The 19,044-nt window shown below is 49.6% G+C and overlaps 3 protein-coding genes across 5 annotated transcripts in view; all 3 read left to right on the forward strand.

Annotated features, from left to right (window-relative positions):
* LOC310756497 (tigger transposable element-derived protein 1-like) overlaps positions 1-19,044 on the forward strand; it is a 796,241-nt gene that overhangs the window by 333,223 nt on the left and 443,974 nt on the right. The window lies entirely within an intron of this gene.
* Positions 1-19,044, forward strand: part of LOC310757094 (uncharacterized protein) — a 508,648-nt gene that overhangs the window by 329,049 nt on the left and 160,555 nt on the right. The window lies entirely within an intron of this gene.
* LOC310756422 (uncharacterized protein) overlaps positions 1-19,044 on the forward strand; it is a 44,573-nt gene that overhangs the window by 9,075 nt on the left and 16,454 nt on the right. For all 3 annotated transcript variants that reach the window (XM_083600426.1, XM_083600428.1, XM_083600427.1), the window contains exons 2-5: positions 8,796-9,726; positions 11,811-11,910; positions 12,510-12,604; positions 15,911-16,001. In XM_083600426.1, the coding sequence (XP_083456552.1) occupies positions 9,040-9,726; positions 11,811-11,910; positions 12,510-12,604; positions 15,911-16,001 (973 nt within the window). In that variant the 5' untranslated portion in view covers positions 8,796-9,039. The remainder of the gene's footprint in view (positions 1-8,795; positions 9,727-11,810; positions 11,911-12,509; positions 12,605-15,910; positions 16,002-19,044) is intronic.

The raw sequence follows: 19,044 nt of genomic DNA on the forward strand, positions 1-19,044 counted from the left end.
TCCTCTGTTCCCAGACCTGTCTTGAAGACTTGCGGTGGGAGGAAGGTTTTCCTCCCCACCGCCAACATTCAGAAGGCTGTTCTGAAGGCTGGTGGTGGGAAGAAAAGCCCTTCTCCCGCGGCCAGCCTTCAGAAGAGTTCCCCCAGGGCTGCCTAGGCTGTGGATAGCAGCCTGCTGTCCCGCGCGAGGGGCGCTCTTAAGCAGAGCGCCCCTCGCGCGGGGCAGACATTCGCAGCTTGGGGAGCCCTGCGGGGAAGTCCTACAGGGCTCCCCAAGCTGCGAATGTCTGCCCCGCGAGGGGCGCTCTGAAGCAGAGCGCCCCTCGCGCGGGGCAGCAGGCTGCTATCTGCAGCCTAGGCAGCCCTGGGGGAACTCTTCTGAAGGCTGGCAGCGGGAGAAGGGCTTTTCTTCCCACCACCAGCCTTCAGAAGGCTGTTCTGAAGGCTGGCGGTGGGGAGAAAAGTCCTTCTCCCCCCGCCAGCCTTCAGAAGAGGTCCGGGGACAGACTGTCCCCGGACCTGGTCTGAAGGCGGTCTCCATAGGAACGCATTAATTGATTTTCAATGCATTCCTATGGGAAACCGTGCTTCGCAAGACGAAAAACTCGCAAGAAGAAAAAACTTGCGGAACGAATTAATTTCGTCTTGCGAGGCACCACTGTACATAATAAACTCCAAATATTTAACCGAATTTTAAATTTTTGTTGGGGGTACCCATGCTTTGAGTTCAGAAAGGGTCCAATCATCTCATATTTCTGCTGCTTTGAACAAAGCTGATGTGGAAGAATCATTGCTTCAACACTGGTGATTATTCCAGTACAGTGGTACCTCTGGATGCGAACGGGATCCGTTCCGGAGCCTCGTTCGCATCCTGAAGTGAACGCAACCCGTGTGCGCGGGTTGCGATTCACCGCTTCCGCATGTGCGTGATGTCATTTTGAGCACATGCGCGAGCGCCAAAACCTGGAAGTAACGCGCTCCGTTATTTCCAGGTCGCCGGGGAGTGAAACCTGAAAATGCTTAACCTGAAGCTACTTCAACCCGAGGTATGACTGTACACTGGCATTAGTTCGCCTGTCTTCCAAAGTGATGTGTAAAATTTTTCGGCGACACCATTGATGGAATCTTTTCATGAGTTGGAGATGGTGTTTATAACTAGTCCATGTTTCACAAGCATACAGTATGGTTGGTACAGTGGTACCTCGGTTCTTAAACAAAATCCATTCCAGAAGCCCGTTCGGCTTCCGAAAAGTTTGAAAACTGAGGCGCGGCTTCCCATTTGTTGCAAGAGCTTCTTGCACTCAGTGAAAGCCATGTCGCATGTTCAGGTTCAAAAAACATTTGAAAATGGAAGCATTTACTTCTGGGTTTTTGGTGTTTGGGAACCGAAATTTACAACAATGGAGCTGTTCGGGAACCGAGGTTCCGCTGTAGTACAGTGGTACCCTGGTTCTCAAACTTAACCTGTTCCGGAAGTCTGTTCCAAAACCAAAGCGTTCCAAAACCAAGGTGCACTTTCCCATATAAAGTAATGCAAAATGGATTAATCCATTGCAGACAATTAAAAACAACCCCTAAAATAGCAATTTAACATGAATTTTGCTATCTAACGAGACCATTGATCCATAAAATGAAAGCAGTAGACCAGACATCAATTTGCTACCCAGTATAAAAAACTGGGAGTGATTTCCCCATTGCCGTTGGAGGGATAAGTGAGCGGGGTGTTTGAAGGGGGGAGTTCAAATGGGGGAGAAGGAAAGGGAGACAGAAGTTCTCTGAGAAGCCAGTTGGCTTCTCTCCCCGCCCCCCAGACCAGCCTTTCTGGATCCCCCCCCAGAGCCCCTTCTTCCGGGCTGGCCGTCCTGCGCCCTGTGAGGGGATACCACGGCATCCACTTCTGCAGCCGAGTCGCTTGGCGTTGCTTTGGGGCCCTGAGTGGCGGCCGTGGGCGACACCTGGTACCGGAGGAGGGGGTGGTTGCTGCAGTGGCAAGGCCTCTCCTCGCTCAGCACCAGCCACTGACGACACCTAGAAGCGGAGAAGGGGGTCGTAGATGCTGCAGCCGCGGTGCGGCAAAGGGACCCAGTGCCAGGGAGCAGCAGCTTGGCACAGCCTTTTTCTGCTAAGCTCCGGCCGCGGCAGGGGAATCTGTCAGCGGAGAAGGGGGTCGTGGATGCTGCAGTCCTGGCGGCGGCAGAGGGACCCAGCACCAGGGTGTGGCAGCTTGGCACGGCCTTCCCTCACTCAGCGCCGGCCATGGCAGCGGAGAAAGGGATTGTGGATGCTGCAGCCATGGTGGCCCCCTTCTCAGCTTCCGGATTTTCTGCTGCGGCTGGCATTGAGCGAGGGAAGGCCGTGCTGAGCAGACAAGGGATGTCACTGCTGCTCCCTGGCACTGGGTTCCTCTGCTGCCACCGTGGCTGCAGCATCCACGACCCCCTTCTCTGCTTCCGAGTGTTGCCAGTGGCCAACGCAGCCAGCGCTGAGTAAGGGAAGCCCAGGTCGGGTGGCATGCGAGCAGGCAACTGAAGTGTGGCAATCAAAACCGAAGTGCACCCCCCGAATGGAGTACGTTCAGATTCCAAAAAAATTTCGATAACCAGAACACTCATTTCCGGCTTTGAAGTGTTTGGTTCCAAGTAGTTCGTGAACTAAGCTGTTCAAAAACTGAGGTACCACTGTACAATAGTTTTTTAAAAGGCGTTTTGGTTTCCCTGTGAATGTCCTGGTTCTTAAACACTGCACTTCAGTTGGGAGAAAGCTGCGCTCGCAGAGCTCGAGCGATGCTGGGGTTCTGCTGTCGAGCAGTGAAAATTATGTCCACTGTCCCCCTAGAACAGGGGTCAGCAAACCTTTTTAGGAGGGGGCCAGTCCACTGTCCCTCAGACCTTGCGGGGGGCCGGACCCACCGCCTCCCGAAAGCATCCTTCCTTCCGAAAGCCTCCCCGCCTATGCCACTCACGCCGCTGACGCTGCCTCGTCTTTGGCAGAGTTAGCGTCCTCTGCCTTGGCGGGGCACAGAGCCCATGCCGCTGGGCTGGGTGGCAGAGGCAGCCTCCACACTGCAGCGGCTTCCTTCCTGCTTGGCCGCTTCCTCCTGCTTGGCCACCTTAGCAGGAAGGAAGGGATGGTACCCAGATGCCACTGGTCTGGGTGACAGAAGCAGCCTCCGCGCCGCTGCCGCTTGCTGTTCGGCCGCCTTCACAGGAAGGAAAGTGTGGCACCCAGATGCCACTGGCCTGGGCAGCCTCCGTGCTGCCACCGCTTCCTCCCGCTCGGCCGCCTCAGCGGGAAGGAAGGAGCGGTGCCCAGAGGCGTCAGTGGCTTCTGATTGGCTGCAGGAGCTTCCTGCAGCCAATCAGAAGCCATCCCAGTGGCGCTGCCCGCCCAGAGGCATCCGCAGCTTTTGACTGGCGGCAAGAGCTTCCTGCAGCCAATCAGAAGCTGTGTCGTGCTTCATAGTGGAAGTCAGTCTCAATGTGGCAAGGCCTCTGCGCCGTGCCTGTTTAGCGCGGGGACTGACTGAGCGGGGGGCAGGGTCCGCAAGGTTTGTGAGCTGAATTAATGAGCCCGGTGGGCCATATCCGGCTTGCAGGCCTTAGTTTGACGACCTCTTCCCTAGAAGGTCAAAAAGCATTTTGGAAGTTAGGAAGGGTCACCTCGGATATTGTTAAGCTCCCCAGCTGCAATGTCTTTATCAGCATCCAGTGTTGGTACATAAGCTCTTAGAATAGTAGCCTCAAGAGTAGGCTCAAGAATCACTTCCTCGGCCCCAACAAAACCGGACCCAGGCAGCCACGGAGACATTGAAGTCCAGTTGGGATGGGGGTGACTGGCTGAGGGGAATCATCTGGCTTTCGCAGCACCAAAAGAGGCATATCTTTTGGTGCCCTGCAGACCAACTGACTTGTTTGGCCTTGCAGCCACGCCAGCCAGGTGGAGAGGTTAGGTGCCAAACAAGGACGCCTGGACATTACTGCCTCGCAAAAGGCCAGTTGTCTGTCGCAAAACATGACTGGCACCCAGCTAATTTTGAATGCTGTTCCCAACATTAAGCTGTCAACATCAGTGGAGGTTTGAAATTTCCTTGCTTACTCTGTAGATAGTCCCATTTTTAATTACACTGGTACCTTAGATTACATACGCTTCAGGTTACAGACTCCGCTAACCCAGAAATAGTACCTCGGGTTAAGAACTTTGCTTCAGGATGAGAACAGAAATTGTGCTCCGGCGGCGTGGCAGCAGCAGGAGGCCCTATTAGCTAAAGCGGTGCTTCAGGTTAAAAACGGTTTCAGGTTAAGAATGGACCTCCGGTACTTAACCTGAGGTACCACTGTATAGCAATCCTTGTAAATAACTCAGTTTTGAAGAGCATTCCAATCCTCTTTTGACCTACAACTAACCTCTGGGCCCATAACCTGTTGGGAATCTGGTATCACACACACACAGTGCAGTAGTGTGGATCATGGTCTTGCTCTTGCATGCAGCAAAAAACAGCCACACAGAAAGCAGGGTCAGTAAACTCCATGTGCTTTTACGGCTGATAAAGTAACAGATACAGCAAACAACTCTTGACAAAGTTGTGCAATGTAAAATGAATAATTTCCAGCTTTCAGTCTAGTTCAGGCACAGCTACATATAGAGAGTTTCCCCATTGCTCTAATTCCAAGAATCCAAAAGCACAAGCGACACACATTAATCACACAGATGTAGCTTGAGTTCTGTGGCATTACCACAGAAACTGGCTCATTTGACCTTGCACCAGTGATTTCCTCGCTCATTGGGAAATTACCGTATTTTTCGCTCTATAGGACGCACTTTTCCCCCTCCAGAAATGAAGGGGGAAAGTGTGTGCGTCCTATGGAGCGAATGCAGGCTTTCGCTGAAGCCTGGAGAGCAAGAGGGGTCGGTGCGCACCGACCCCTCTCGCGTTCCAGGCTTCAGGAAGCTATCCGCAAGCCTGCGGAGCCTGGCAGGAACTCCCACCGGGCTCCCAAGGTTTGCGGATAGCAGCCTGCTGTCCCCGAAGCCAAAACAGCGAGACGGGGTGCTGCACAGCCCTCCGTCTTGCTGTTCCAGTTTTGGGATGGCTGCGCAAAGCCTCCACAGGGTGGCAGGGTGAAGGCACCCCGCTGCCCTGCGGAGGCTTGAAAGGCTGTCCCAGAATCCAAAACAGCGAGACAAGGCGCTGCACAGCCCTCCGTCTCGCTGCTCCAGCTTCGGGATGGCTGCGCAAAGCCTCCGCAGGGCGGCGGGGTGAAGGCACCCCGCCGCTCTGCGGAGGCTACAAAGGATGTCCCCGAAGCCTCAAGCCTTTGGAGTGCAGCTGCACTCCAAAGGCTTCAGGGATCTTTGAGGCTGGCGGTGGGGGAAAGCAGTGCTTCCCCCCACCGCCAGCCCCACAAGCTTGGGGGGGGGCAGCGACAGGGCCTGCTCTTGAACGCACCTTGTTTTTGAGGGGGAGAACAAGAAAAAAAAATTTTCCCCTATTCTCCCCCTCCTATGGTCCTGCGCGTCCAATAGTGCGAAAAATACGGTAGCTCCTTTTCATGCCCAGCTATTCCAGTATGTTGGGTGTGCGTGCCACAAAAGCTCAGTGGTTAAACTCTCCACAGGAAACAGCTGTTTAGCAGGGTTGTTTTTATTAGGCCAAGACCAACAAACTATTTATAGATCTTACAAGTCATATTCTCTCTCTGAGCCCAGAGCAGGTTCCTTGCTTCAAAGTCCTTGCCGTGACAGAGTCCACAAGTCCTGATATCAGCTGCTTTCAAAGCTGCTTTCCTGCAACTCTTTGCAAAGTCTTCAGTTTTCCACACTACTCCATACTCTGTGCTATCCCATACTGAATGCTTTAACTTGAACTCCTTATCTACATGCCAGTTCTGGCCGGCAATACTGATAAGACAGTCACAAGAAGCCTGCAGCTACATTGTTGGGAATGATTCATCTGATTACTTTTTATTTTTTAAATCCTACTACATTTCCCCCCATTACATTTTTTCTTTTTTCTGTACTTCCCCCCTTTTATGCCCACTCGTGCTCTAAACAACTAGGAACCTTAAAGCAAGAGGGATGTGTTCCATGAGGAAACACTTCGGATTTCCCTGACATATTTTTTCCTCAAAGTACAGATAGTGAGTGCGTGTCTCATCTTGACAGGAATCCTGTTCCACAGAACAGACCTCCCTTTCCCAGGCTTTGACTGTGAAATAGATTTACCTCACACAATTCACAAACATCACTTCATTTTTTAATTAAAAGGGGGGTTGTGGGCTTGTTTTTAAGACAGGAACTAGGACTGTTTCCAAGTGTTTTGTTTTGTTTTTTGCTGATAACTGACAGGGAAATGTAGAATAAACAGATTTCCAAATGTTTCCCGTTGTGTTCATATGTGTCACTTAAAATTTGTTACCTAGGAGCATTTGGATTTCAAACCTTTTCAGGCTATGGTGTGCTAGCAGGCTTGGAAATAAATAGTTGTTGGAGATCTTGAAGTTGCAATAACTTCCATCTCAAAATGGAAATGGTGGCATTGAGGCCTGTTTTTCCTAACTGACTTACTTTCCTCAGCTCTGGTTCTCCATGACCCTCTTTCATTCTTGGCCAACAGCTGGCCCAACAGGAATAGTGTTTTGGGTAAAGCTTTTAATAGGATAGAGGTAAATTAGTGGAGGTGTACTACAAAAGGTATTGTGGCTTGGTGAGGGGGATAGCACCCTTCGTTGTTAGTGCAGAAGGAAACCTTGTGCCTGGGATGGAATATTTTTGAAGAACCGGCTAAACTCCAAAGCAATACATCAACAAACATGGAGTCCCTGCAGTGGCAAAACAAGCCTCCCTCAGATTCTCCCCATCTCACAGCACTGAGTTTTTTTATCAGTGACCCATTTCTTTGCCTTTTCCCTGGCAATGTAGAATGCCCTTACCTCTGTTGTATGTGAAACAGCAGCTATCAGTTGCTTCAGATTACAGTAGCACCTCCGGTTATGAACAGGATCCGTTCTGGAGGCCTGGCCGCATCCCGAAAACTTCGTAACCGGAGGTGCCCTTCTGTGTGCACGCACGGCACAATTGAGCGCTTCTGCGCACACACGCGCAGCGAAACCCGGAAGTATACACTTCCAGGTTTGCCACGTTCGCAACCCAAGGATTATGTTACCTGAAAGTAACGTAACCTGAGGGTCCCCTGTACTTGCAAAGACATATCATTTTGCTTAGGCTTTCCCCGGCATATTACTGTATTTCTCTCTTCATCCTGCATTTACTTGTTTCTAGAATTCTGTTTTTATGATTCTGGTTTTTTTGTACTTGTGTTTTAGGATTCTTTTTAATAAAAAAAATACTAAGTGGCTTATAAATGTGTTTTAGATAAATAAAGTAAATTATTGAATCTGCTTTCAAAGCCGCTGAGGGTGCAAACATTCAGCAGCTGTGAAGGTTTCAGCCACTAGACAAAAAAGAAATGTGTAAAAAGCATCAGAGCAGAGCCAGTGAATAAGAGAAAACAAAATGGCTGCTCTTGTCTTCCTACAATTGCCAGTGAAAGCCAAGAGCAAACAAAGAGGAATTGTGCAAGGGAAGCTTTTTCCTGGTGTGACGAATTGTTCTTTGCCTGTTTAAAAGGCAATAAAACTTCTCAGCCAAACAGAGACAGAAGGTTTAAAATTATTGACTGATTATCACCTCCTACACATTGCAGGAAGTCATCCATATTGCACATATAAGACAAGATGCAATCTATAAGTTTGCTAAATACCATTATATGTTAAATTTAACCTTATTCCAGCACAGTCCTAATTTCTGTGAAAGCTTTGTACAAACTTCTATTTTTAGTGGTTTTGTCCATGTCTGCAAACACTTATTCAGTAGCACAGTACACCAGTTCAATTTCACTTTGCTGAATCATATACACGTTTAAACTTAATGTCAATATGTTTTGTTCTCTTGTGCATCTCTGCAAAGCTAATACATGCCTAATTGTACACTTTTATAGCATTTTGCACTTGCATGCCTATGTCAGGTAACAGGCAAGTTACCTCATGACACGCAGGGGACAGACTTATGGCACTTGAGTGCTACAGATTTCTGCCAGATTCTGCTTCTTGCTAAACCAATCTATGATTGATTACACATGATCACTATGCCTGATGTGGACTTTTTGTCACTAAGATCAGACCCCCAATCTGCATCAGTGAAAACTTCCAGCTCATCAGAACCTTGTGCTGAGACTTTTAAATTGCGGTCAACTGTGCTGTTCGTGTATCTGATTATTTTTTTTGACTGCACACCAGTCTTTTTCAGTAGGGCAATCTTCTAAATATTCCTACTGCACTGCTTATATCAGTTCTTGAAATATTACTCAAAATGCACAGTAAACTAATTGTGCATCTGTACCTTTCAGGCTGTTGAAAAGCTTTGCTTTCAACATTTTTCTGAAAATCAGTTACCATAGGAATTTTAACAATTTACAATATGCCACGTTCAGTGCTTCTAACGATTGGATCTTGCCTTTTAATTCAGACAAAAGCTTTCATTGCTTTCATCTTTACTTTTTCAGATTCAGCATTCTGATCGGCTTGTGAATAAAAACACAATGTCATCTACATAAAACAAAACCAGATGCCTGTAGCTGTACTATGGGAGGGGGAAACTATTTCTGCCAACTTGGGGGGAATTAATCCTTTTTTCATGTTCCTTAGCAGGGAGATGTACTTCAACAACACCCAGACAACGCCATAACATGTGCTGCTGAAATATATAATAAAAATTAAAATGCCTTTTTCTTTCACGCAGGGAGGAATTCTACTTAACTTCCAGAAACACTCCCCCATCCCCTCTGGCCTCTTCTTTAGATGATGGTTTTGAAGAACAGATCAATTGTTGAGTACCCTGGAAGTTGCTATTGAAATATTGGCAGGACCAACCTTTTAATATCGCTTGTCAGGAGGGGCAGGCAACCCAAGACGAGGACAATATCTCAAGCTATCAGCAGGCACATAGCTGTGAGATTTGGATTTCCTAAAAGCAAAGAGCAGATATGGAGAAAGCTTCGGACGGCTCGGGCAAAGTCCCCCAAATTGTACAGGTTATGTATTTTAAAGGGCCCCAAAGGCCTGTTTCTCAGCCGCCTGAAGCTGGGCTGCCCCAGCAACAGGAAGCTCAGTGGCAAGAATTCCTGAATGCACTGCAGCCGCCTCATGCGGGAAGGGCAAATTCATTGCCCACAGAGCAGGTGCCATGGGACGACGCCAGGACATTCCTCTCCGCCTTTGAGCAAGTTGCCGAAGCCTGCCGGTGGCCGCGAGAAGAGTGGGTGGGCCGCCTCCTGCCGGCGCTGAGAGGCGGCGTGGAGCAGTTCTTTTGCCAGCTGGATCCCAGGGACAGGACTGACTTCCTGAAGGTGAAGATCGCCCTCCTTCGAGCAGACGCCATCCGCAGGGAGTCTAAGCGCCAGCACTTCCGACAGTGCCGCTACCAGGAGCTGGAAGGGCCGCGAAGAATTTACAACCAGCTGAAAGAACTCTGTCGCCAATGGTTGAAGCCGGACAAGTACACGAAGGATCAGATCCTGGAGATGATAATCCAGGAGCAGCTCCTGGCTATGTTGCCACCTGAAGTCCAGAGCTGGGTGAAGGAGTGTGGGCCAGAAGACTGTATTGAGATGGTGGCTCTGGCAGAGGATTTCCTGATGGGGCGCCGCTCTGCCAGGTCGTGGGTCAGGCAGGTGAGAGATGAGAATTTAATATTCCTTGAGTGCCCAGCGGGTGGGGAGTGTCCAGAAGAACATGGCCTGTGCTGTGCTACTACACGTTTACCACTTGTTAACCCCCTGCCTGGCAATTTGCAGATTTTTTCGAGGTGACTTACAGGCAACATCATTGGGAAGCCTCCCAATATGGCTGTTTGTGGTAGATGGTTGTGTGGGAGTGAGGAGACAGGCCAGCTGAAGCAGGCTTGGTGCTCCAGTACTTGCATATATGTTTCAGACAAATTTTTAAACCTGTAATCAGAGCTTGCATAAAGAAATATTTGGTTTGATTTTGATTTGTATTAAGCAACTGGGAGGGAAATGGCTTCCTCCAGATCACTGGTCTTTGGCTTGCCTCTCTCTCACTCTCCTTGCACCTACCTTAAACGGCAGTGGGAAGTAGATACCACTGTTTTTGGGGGAGGGGGAGTAGCCAATATGGCCGATGGCCAGGGGTGATAGGAGTGTAGCATCAGGAGGGTTCCCATGACATTCAGACTGTGATACTCGTTTCAGGCTTTTTGAGCTGTCAATACATTGCGACTCCTCGGCCGCCACCAGCACAGCGCACCTCGCCCTAGGGAATCACAATGCATTGCCAGCTCAAAATGGCCTTGATCACCTGAGAGACAGGTGATTTAAGGAAGCCTGTTTCACAGCTGATCAAGCCCCCTGCCTCTGGCTCATGCGAGCCGAAGGCAAGGGGCAGCTTGTTTAAACTACTATGCTGAGGGGCACATGCGCAGCTGCCCGCACCTCAGCAGAACAGGTTAACGCCCCCCCCAGGCTTGATCAGCTATGGGGTGGGCAGGTGGCTACCCACCCCTCAGTTTTTCAAGCCCCTGTACCGCTCTAGCTCCCTCAAGCAGGAGCGCTATAGGGTAGGACTAGGCAGTTTCAGACATCGTGATATATCAGTACCTCACAATATTTAGCAGCTGATCTATCACAATGTTGAAAACCACCTATTGCTCAGCCCTAATGGACAACCTGTAACCCACCAGATGTTGGACTTCATCTCCCATCAGCCAGCACGGTAATGGGCTGGGGATGATGGGAGTTTGTAGTCCAGCAACAATCGGAGACCCTCACAGGTTTCGCCTTCCCTGTGGCAACACTTGTCTGGAGGACTAAGAAAGTAGAACCAGTGAAGTCCGTTGGCTCTACTGATACTATCCTCCTAAATTAAGTGGCAGAAGAACAAGGTCTTGCCTATGAGACTTATCCAGATCTTACTGCTGTTGGCCAACAATGTCCAAATTAAAAAAATAATGGAGGTGGAGGGAGGTGGCAGCTGAAAGGCTTAAGAAGGGGCTTAGTGGGATACAGTGCTACATTTTAATATTGATACTGACAGGAACTTGATGATGGTGAGGATCCTCTTGTGGGGGCATGCTCCCTTTTCTCCCTTGCAGGAGGGAGAACCTGTTCTTATTTATTATTTAGTTCATGAAATTTATATGCTGCTCAGTTTTAAAGAAAAAGGACAGCCTCAAAGCTGTTTACAAACAGATCATCGTTAAGAAAAAAACAATAATTTCTTGCATCAACTTTCTAAGTATATCCTGTCATCTGTGCACCGGTGATGCCCCAGACCTGTCTTGCCGTAGTCAATGTTTAGTAAACAAAAGCTACCGTTCTTTTGGAAAGAATCAAGACTGTGTTTAATATTTCCTGTTCATTTCTTTTTGCAGTAATAACAGTAAGCCAAAATAGCCTGGTGGTGGTAAAACAGCCCCACTAATTAAAATCAGGTGTTTATTAGTCTTTGGTGCACTAGTTAATAATTTGCAGATTTAAAACGTACAGTCCAGGTTAACTGACTTCAGGTTGAATCCAGACTCAAGTCATGCTTGAAGTAGACCCACTGACTGCAGTAGTCACCTTCCCCGTTAATTTCAGTGGGTCTACTTGTGAGGATGAGCGACAAGGAGTAGACAAGGCAGCCACATAAATTAAAACGTTTTCAGTTTTGACGGGGGGGAAATGGAAGCAAGGGCACCACAGTGGTGCCGTTTATCTGTAGGCTTCCAATGACTCATCTTTGTTGCTTTGATCAGGTGCCAGCCACAAACTCCCTGGAGGCAGAGGTGGCTCTGCCAGATGCCGCTCAAAGACAGCTCTACGCGGGGGTCAGCCCAAATGTCATGTCTGCAATGGGTAAGGAGTTGGAGATGCTCTTCCTTTTCTGGCAGTATGGTATAGAATGTTCTAAGTAATCCACCTCAATATGTTTCAGTTTGGAATAAATGACAATCCTTGAAACTATAGCAACTGGATTGTGCTTCAGGGGCCACGGGGACATGATAGAGGGGGAGGGGCCAAAAGGTTCTCCCCTCTATGTGTGAGGGTAACCACACCTGAAAAAGACAGGTGAATGAAGGGATAGAGGAAACCATTCCACCTGAAGGCCAGGTTTATCAAATGCTTTAGAATAGGATGAGATTTGTTTAGAAATTTGTCCACTACCCAGATGGCAGGAAGAAAATATGAGTTGATCTAACAATATTAATGCATTCTTTTTGTTGTGAAATGGGTGAGGGCAGTGAGAATACTGGGAAAACCATAGTTCTTCTTTCCATTATTATACCAGTTGGTTGTATTGATCATGTCTTGTTTGGGTGATTGCCATTGAGGCATCTGGTTGGCCACTGTGAGAGACAGGAGACTGGTCCAGATGGGCCTTGGATTTGATTCAGCCAAGCTGTTCTTAATTCTTCTTTGTTTTTGATGTCTTCCCCCGCTCCTGTGTTTTGCAGCCAATGAAATGGCATCCATGAGGAACTCTGCTATGGTAGTACCTCCTGTATTAACTCCTGACGGGCAGGGAATGACTGGTGTTGGGCCAACTGAGGTATGTGAAAATTTGATAATGGTTTCATTCAAGGCCTTATTTTTGGCAGGAACTCTCAGGAGCAGAGTTCTGGAACCTTTTCCCCCCTCAAAAAAAATCCATTTTATTACAGTCGTACCTTTGTTCTCAAACAGAATGCATTCTGGGAGTCCGTTCAGCTCCTGGAACCATTCAAAAACCAAAGCACAGTTTCCGATTGGCTGCAGGAGCGTCCTGCAGCTAATCAGAAGTTGTGCCAGACATTCAGCTTCTGAAAATCATTCAAAAAATGGAACACTCCCTAGTTTTGATCATTTGGGAGCCGAGGCGTTTGGCTTCCAAGGTACAACTGTATTATTATTATTTAATCCTGATTGGCTGGCTCTCCACTCGGCCAATTGCAAGTGGGCAAGGGGGTGGCCCACCAGGGCCTAGCAGTCCTCCTTTTCACCACATGCATTTTCCTGAAGCAGTCCTAGTTTGTTTCCGCTGCCAGCTGACAATTGCTAAGGCTCCAATTTTGCACGGTAGATAGAGCCTGCGATCCAGAACTCCCAGATCAGGTGAGTGTGGTGGTGAAACAGCCTGAAATAGAACAGCCACGCTGCATCAGCTGGACTTCTCGACCTGGAATGAAAAACACGTTAGACATCACAACATTACAGCTTTTCATTTCCACGGTCCAGGTGCTATGCGCCTTCAAGGAATCTCCACTCGACTGGTGGATCAAATCCTTCTGTGGTGTACACGTGGTGAACAGTTCCATCTTCCACAAAGGTGTGCCTCCACCTCAGAATCTAGCACAAAAGATTATTGCACCTCTGCTCTGGAACAGCTAGTCACCATCTCTGCGCTGAAGCTCTGCATCTCTGGCCTTGCTTCATGTTGAATCATAGAATCATAGAGTTGGAAGAGACCACAAGGGCCATCGAGTCCAACCCCCTGCCAAGCAGGAAACACCATCAGAGCAGTTTGCAAATGCTGCAAACTGTCCGGGCTTTTGGAATCTCGTCCAAATTTCTCACAGTACAAACTTTCCACTGCTTCGACCACAGCAGCGCCACCTACTGGTTGCAGTGATGGTTGGGATGACGTCACAGTCAGTTCCCCTTGTCTTCCTTCCATTCTGGAGAGCCCTCCCCCCGAACAGGAAACAATGCAACTTCCCTCCAAAACACCTCCAAACACGACTGGAGGAAAAACTCCCGCCTGGGAGGGTTGCCAGCTTCCCAGGCACTCTGGGGCCATTCTCCAGTGGTCACTCTCTGGTTGGAATTCTCCCTCAGTCCAGAGAGACTGATAATAAGCGACTCCTCCCTTGTGAGAGAAGCACACTCACTTTCTCCTGGCACCGCATCACAGAAGAAAGAGAACAGTCCGTAGTCGACTGCTACTTTATTAAGACTGTACAAATCATGTCTGCTCGCCTGAGCAGTACAGCATAAGAGTCTACGACTCGACTCTGCTTCTATCCAGAAGCGGAAGACCAACTCCCAGTAACTCCACCCGGTTACACAGAGAACTGGCTGAGACTTCCTGTCTCACAGTCAGGGACATCACATGATGTCAACAATGTAGCTGCTTGCTCGCAGCTGGTGGGAACTGAAATCCCAACACTTTTGGCCTCAGGAAACAATGCCTCCCAGATCATGTGGGCATCTGAGACAGCAAAATCCAGCCGGCATCTTCGATAGTCCGTCGCCATCTTGGAACGTCCAAGTGTGTCGCAGATGAAATTCCTGCCGAGCACACACTCTGGCTGTTGGCATCAGACACAGCATCAAACCGCTTTTGCAGCTTCGGGAACAAAACCACTGCTCCTCCACATTCCCAAACAACACAGGGAATGCATCAGAAGACTCTATCTTCTCAAAGTTCATGCCTGCTACTTCAACACAGCACCGGGGAAATTTCCCACTCCCCCATAGCTGATGCTTCACATCCAGCTATTGTTTTGGCAAAGCTTGCCGCTGCGCAAATCTGCTTCATAAGCATCGGGGTATTTCCTCCCTTCGTAGCACATAAATCAGGGCTACATTCTCAGCAAAGACCTGCCGCATCAGGCATGTAACTCAGGGACTTGGGATTCTACCCCTCCAAAAGGTCCATTTCGCAGCTTAGTCCAAGCTGAAACAACCTTTACTGTCCTTATCAGACGGCTATAAATCAAGCCTTCTTCGTGCGCGAGCTACTTTGGCAGCTGCACAAAACATTCCAGCCTGCCTACATTACTTTAGTTTTCAGGCACAGGCTTTTTTACTCACTGTCGTGTCTCCGAAGAGGCTTGCTTCATGCTGCCGGTTCCAGGAGACCCCAACTGGGACATAAACAGCCTCCGGTTCTTCCTCTGCTGGCACTGGGTCTGTGGCCCCGATCCCTGGGCCCGTAACCGTTGTCAGGAGTTCAGCCTACACTTGAGTAGGACCCTGGCAGAGACATGCCCAACTGGCATGTTCCCTCCCTCCTGGTCTTTCAGGAGCTTCGAAAGCTTTCTTCAGCCTGAACATCACACGACCGATGCCAACCGACACCGGCACACTTAGGGATCTGCAGAGTTTGCGCATCTTGCGGTTCAGACCTCAGCAACTCAGCATTTTGGCTAATCTACTTTATTTACATATAAACACACACACAGAACTGCAGCATGGCTCCCTCTCTCTCTAGCATCAGACAGCAAAGAGAAAAAGAACAAAAGACAATAGTACCACTTCATGGAACACAGTAACACAAACATCCTGTTTCCGTCACTTCCCACTCTGTGGAGTAAAAACACATACCGTCATGTGAAAGACAATAATCCTATGACTGCAAGCATGGAGCAGGAATTCTAACACTCCCCCCCCCCCCCGAGAAAACCACTTGGCTAGAGGCAGAGCTGTAGTCTTAATTTGAGGCTGGGGGCTTTTTTACTTGGTGACTTCTGAGATACAGACTACTCCCAGGAAAGTTTTTCTGGCAGCTGCATTGTTACTGTTTTTTAAGGCGCCAGATTAAGATGCTTTTATTTTCTCAGGCATTTTAAAACAAACTTACTTTGTAGATCTAGCAGGAAAGGAACCAACATTTTCTAACACTGCAGCTGTCCTGTTCATTCTACTCTCTGGTAAAAAGCCAAACTCCAAGTATATGTGGCAATACACTTCCCTTTGATAACTGGTGTTTTCTGTTAGTATTGCAGGAGTTTGGAAGAGAAGTTTTTTCATTCTTTCAGTGCTTTCGAGTTTTGTGTGCCACTGATGGCCCATTGCCAACTAATAAATATGTACTTCTTGAGACTGGGCCTGAGGCCTGCGGGAGATCTGAGAAAAGTTTGCTTTCCTGTTTCAGGAGCCTGAGGATGTGAAGAATGTGCTACCTCTCCAGAATCCGCTGCACTTAGCAGCAATGCAGGAGAACGGCAGTAACGCCAGTGTTTCTGGTGAGTCTCTACTCCAGGGGTCCTCAAACTTTTTAAATGGAGCCCGTTCACTGTCACTTATACACTGTTGAGGGCCGGACTATAGTTTGGAAAAAATATGAACGAATTCCTATGCACACCACAATTTTTTTTGTAGTCCAAAAAAAAAACAAACCAGGAAAAAGAATACAATATTTAAAATGAAGAATAATTGATTTTAAATGAAGAATGATCTCTTGCCCACCTCTCCGCCCTTCTGCTCGGGCCAACCAGGCACTTCTGCGCCAGCGGTCGGGGCACGAGAAAGAGGCGAAACACCACCAGGAAGTTTAAGGTGTTTTCTCGCAGGAAAGATAACGGGGGGGGCGGCATGTGTGTTAGGAATAAGGCGTTGGAACCGTGGGATGGAAAGCCAGCTGGATCGGCCCCAGCTGGAGCGTCTCCCTTCTCAGCCTTGCCACTGCGGAGACCCATCAGGCATCCTCTTCCGACGTGCGCCTGCGACTCATGCTGCTGTGCCTGAGCACACGTTACTCAGCAGAGTAAACACACAACCGATCTGGCTCAAGGTGTGGATACTAGGCTACACTTATCGTACATAAATCAGGACATGGCTCTGGTTCAGGTTCACTAATTGGGGGCGGGGGCACGGAGGGGCTGCTCTTCTTGGAACAATCCCGCCATCCTGCGTGGAAGATTGAAAGGACCAGCCCTGCCCCTGCTCTGAAAGGGGGGTCTCCTGCCTGTCCGCCCCACGGTCCCGGCCGCCTCTCAAAAAGGGTGCTGAAAACTCTCAGCACCAGGCTCCATACTACCCAGGCACCCCCCCCCCCCAGATGAAACCCCCTCCGGCCGCCGGCCTCTCTTCCCCTCAGTCCCCACCCCTGCCTGCTTCTCCCTCCCCCTCCCTCCCTCTGTGACGCCTGCCTGCCTTTACCCGGTTCCCGGCCCTGCTGCTCGGGTCCAAGTGGCTCTTCTGCTTCTAAGGCGGCGGTGGCAGCAGCAGCAGCAGCAGCAGCATCACCACTGCCCCGGAGTCAGCCAGGAGAGAAGCAGCAGCAGAGGAGGAGGACGGAGCAGAGGGGTGAGAATGCCGCTCTCTCCCTCAGCCCGTCCTTCCTTTTCCTTCCTTCTTCCTCCCCTCTTCGCGCTCAGCCACTCTGTTGCCTGCAGCCCATGTCCTCCCTTTCCTTTTCTTTCCCATGCCCGCTTGCTGGCATGCCTTTATTTCTCTCCCCCCCTCAATGGAACTTGCGAGGCCTCCCCTCAGGCAGAAATTTTTGGACTTCGGGGGCCTCGGCTCCGCCATGATCAAGGTTCCTGCTCTGTATCTCTGCGCGCAGCAGCGGCAGCAATGGCAACAACAACCTCAGCAGCAGCGCTGCGAAGAGAGCAGTGGCGATTAACCCTTCTCCACCTGACGAATACTGCTGCTGCCGCCGCCTTATTGAGGCCAGCGGCCCTCACTTTGTCTCTGTGAGGTAAAGACCTGGAGCAGGGAGAAAGCGGCCGCTTCTCCGGCAGTCGACCTCGTCTCCCTGCCAGGTCCCACCCGTCTCTTCTCCCCTCAGCGAGCAAGGAAGCCGGAGCCAGGAAGCCCAGGTCGGCAGGCGGCCCTGGTGCTACTTCGTCCCACAGGCGCGCTTAAGGACCTGGTCTCAAGCCGGCTTCCTTAGGAGTAAGCACCACTCTGAGCAAAACGGCAGGCCGGGTTTAGGAACCTCGTGGGCCGGATCCGGCCCTTGGGCCATAGTTTGAGGACCCCTGCTCTGCTCTTTTGGGGTATGGTGTGATCTGCAGAGTGGGTTAAGGGTCTGGTTAAGGGTTATAGGCCTTCAGGCCTTCATGAATTAACTAGGGCTCTGTCCTCAGGACTGAAATTTGCACTCCACCTCAGCCCAAAGAGATGAAAGTGGCAGAGTCGTCAATTATACTGCTTTATTAGAAGAAAGTGTAGACTTACAATACAGCATGCAGAGCCTTGTTGCCTTTACAGACTTGTGATTGACACCAGAAAAGCAAGCATACGCCATGACATGTCTACAAAACTTGGCATTCAAATACTCTTGCACAACACAATAAAAAATGTTATTCAACGAACGGAATACTGGAATGCCTCCATGTACTGACATCTGCATGCAGAGCCAGCAATTGTAAAAGTCAGTGTTTGCTGCGAAATGAAGGGTCCAATCTTGGTACAAATTTTCACTGCCCCCAGTGGGAACTGACGACAAGTCAAGCCCCAAGTCCGTGTGAGGTATAGAAACATATAGGCACAGGTATAGGTACAGCCAGAAAAGGAGCTTCAGGACCACCATTTGAAATTAGCCGGGTGCCAGGCATGTTTTGCAACAGGCAACCAGCCTTTTGCGAGGAAGTGAAGATGTCTGGTTGCCAGGCTGGCAACTTACATCTCCATGTGGCTGGCTCTGCTGCGATGCCACAATGGTCAGCTGATCTACGGGGCAGCGCTGCACCAAGTGAATGCCTCTTTTGGTGCTGTGCGAGCCAACTGATTCATGCAGCAGCACAGCAGCAGCAGAAAGATGCAGTGTGAGTCCCTGGGCTGGCTCTGAGGGTGTGGGAGGAGAAATTCCTCCTCACCCAGCAGCCAAGTTTGATTGCTGCGGGTCGGGGGAAGTGCCACTTCCCCCACCGCAGCACGAATCACCTGTGAAAAGGACAAAATGGCAAATAGATTTTCTGTTTTTGTACTCCTAAGCCAAGTTCCAGCAGCCATGTGGTGAATAGCTTTTCTATCCTAGTTTCTAACACTGCCCAGGACCAGCCGCGGTACAGTCATACCTCAGGATAAATGTGCTTCAGGTTGAGCGTTTTCAGGTTACGCTCTGCGGCAACCCGGAAATAATGGAGCGCATTACTTCCGGGTTTTGCCGCAAGCACAGACACTCAAAATGACGTCACGTGCATGCGCCGAAGTGGCAAAATGCGACATGCTCAGTCGCGTGTTACATTCTACTCAGGATGCGACCGGGGCTTCAGAATGGATCCCGTTTGCATCCAGAGGTACCACTATATAGTTGTACCTTGGAAGTTGAAAGGA

The sequence above is a fragment of the Podarcis filfolensis genome (genome assembly GCF_964270895.1).
Source record: "Podarcis filfolensis genome assembly, chromosome: 2".
Classification (NCBI taxonomy): Eukaryota; Metazoa; Chordata; class Lepidosauria; order Squamata; family Lacertidae; genus Podarcis; species Podarcis filfolensis.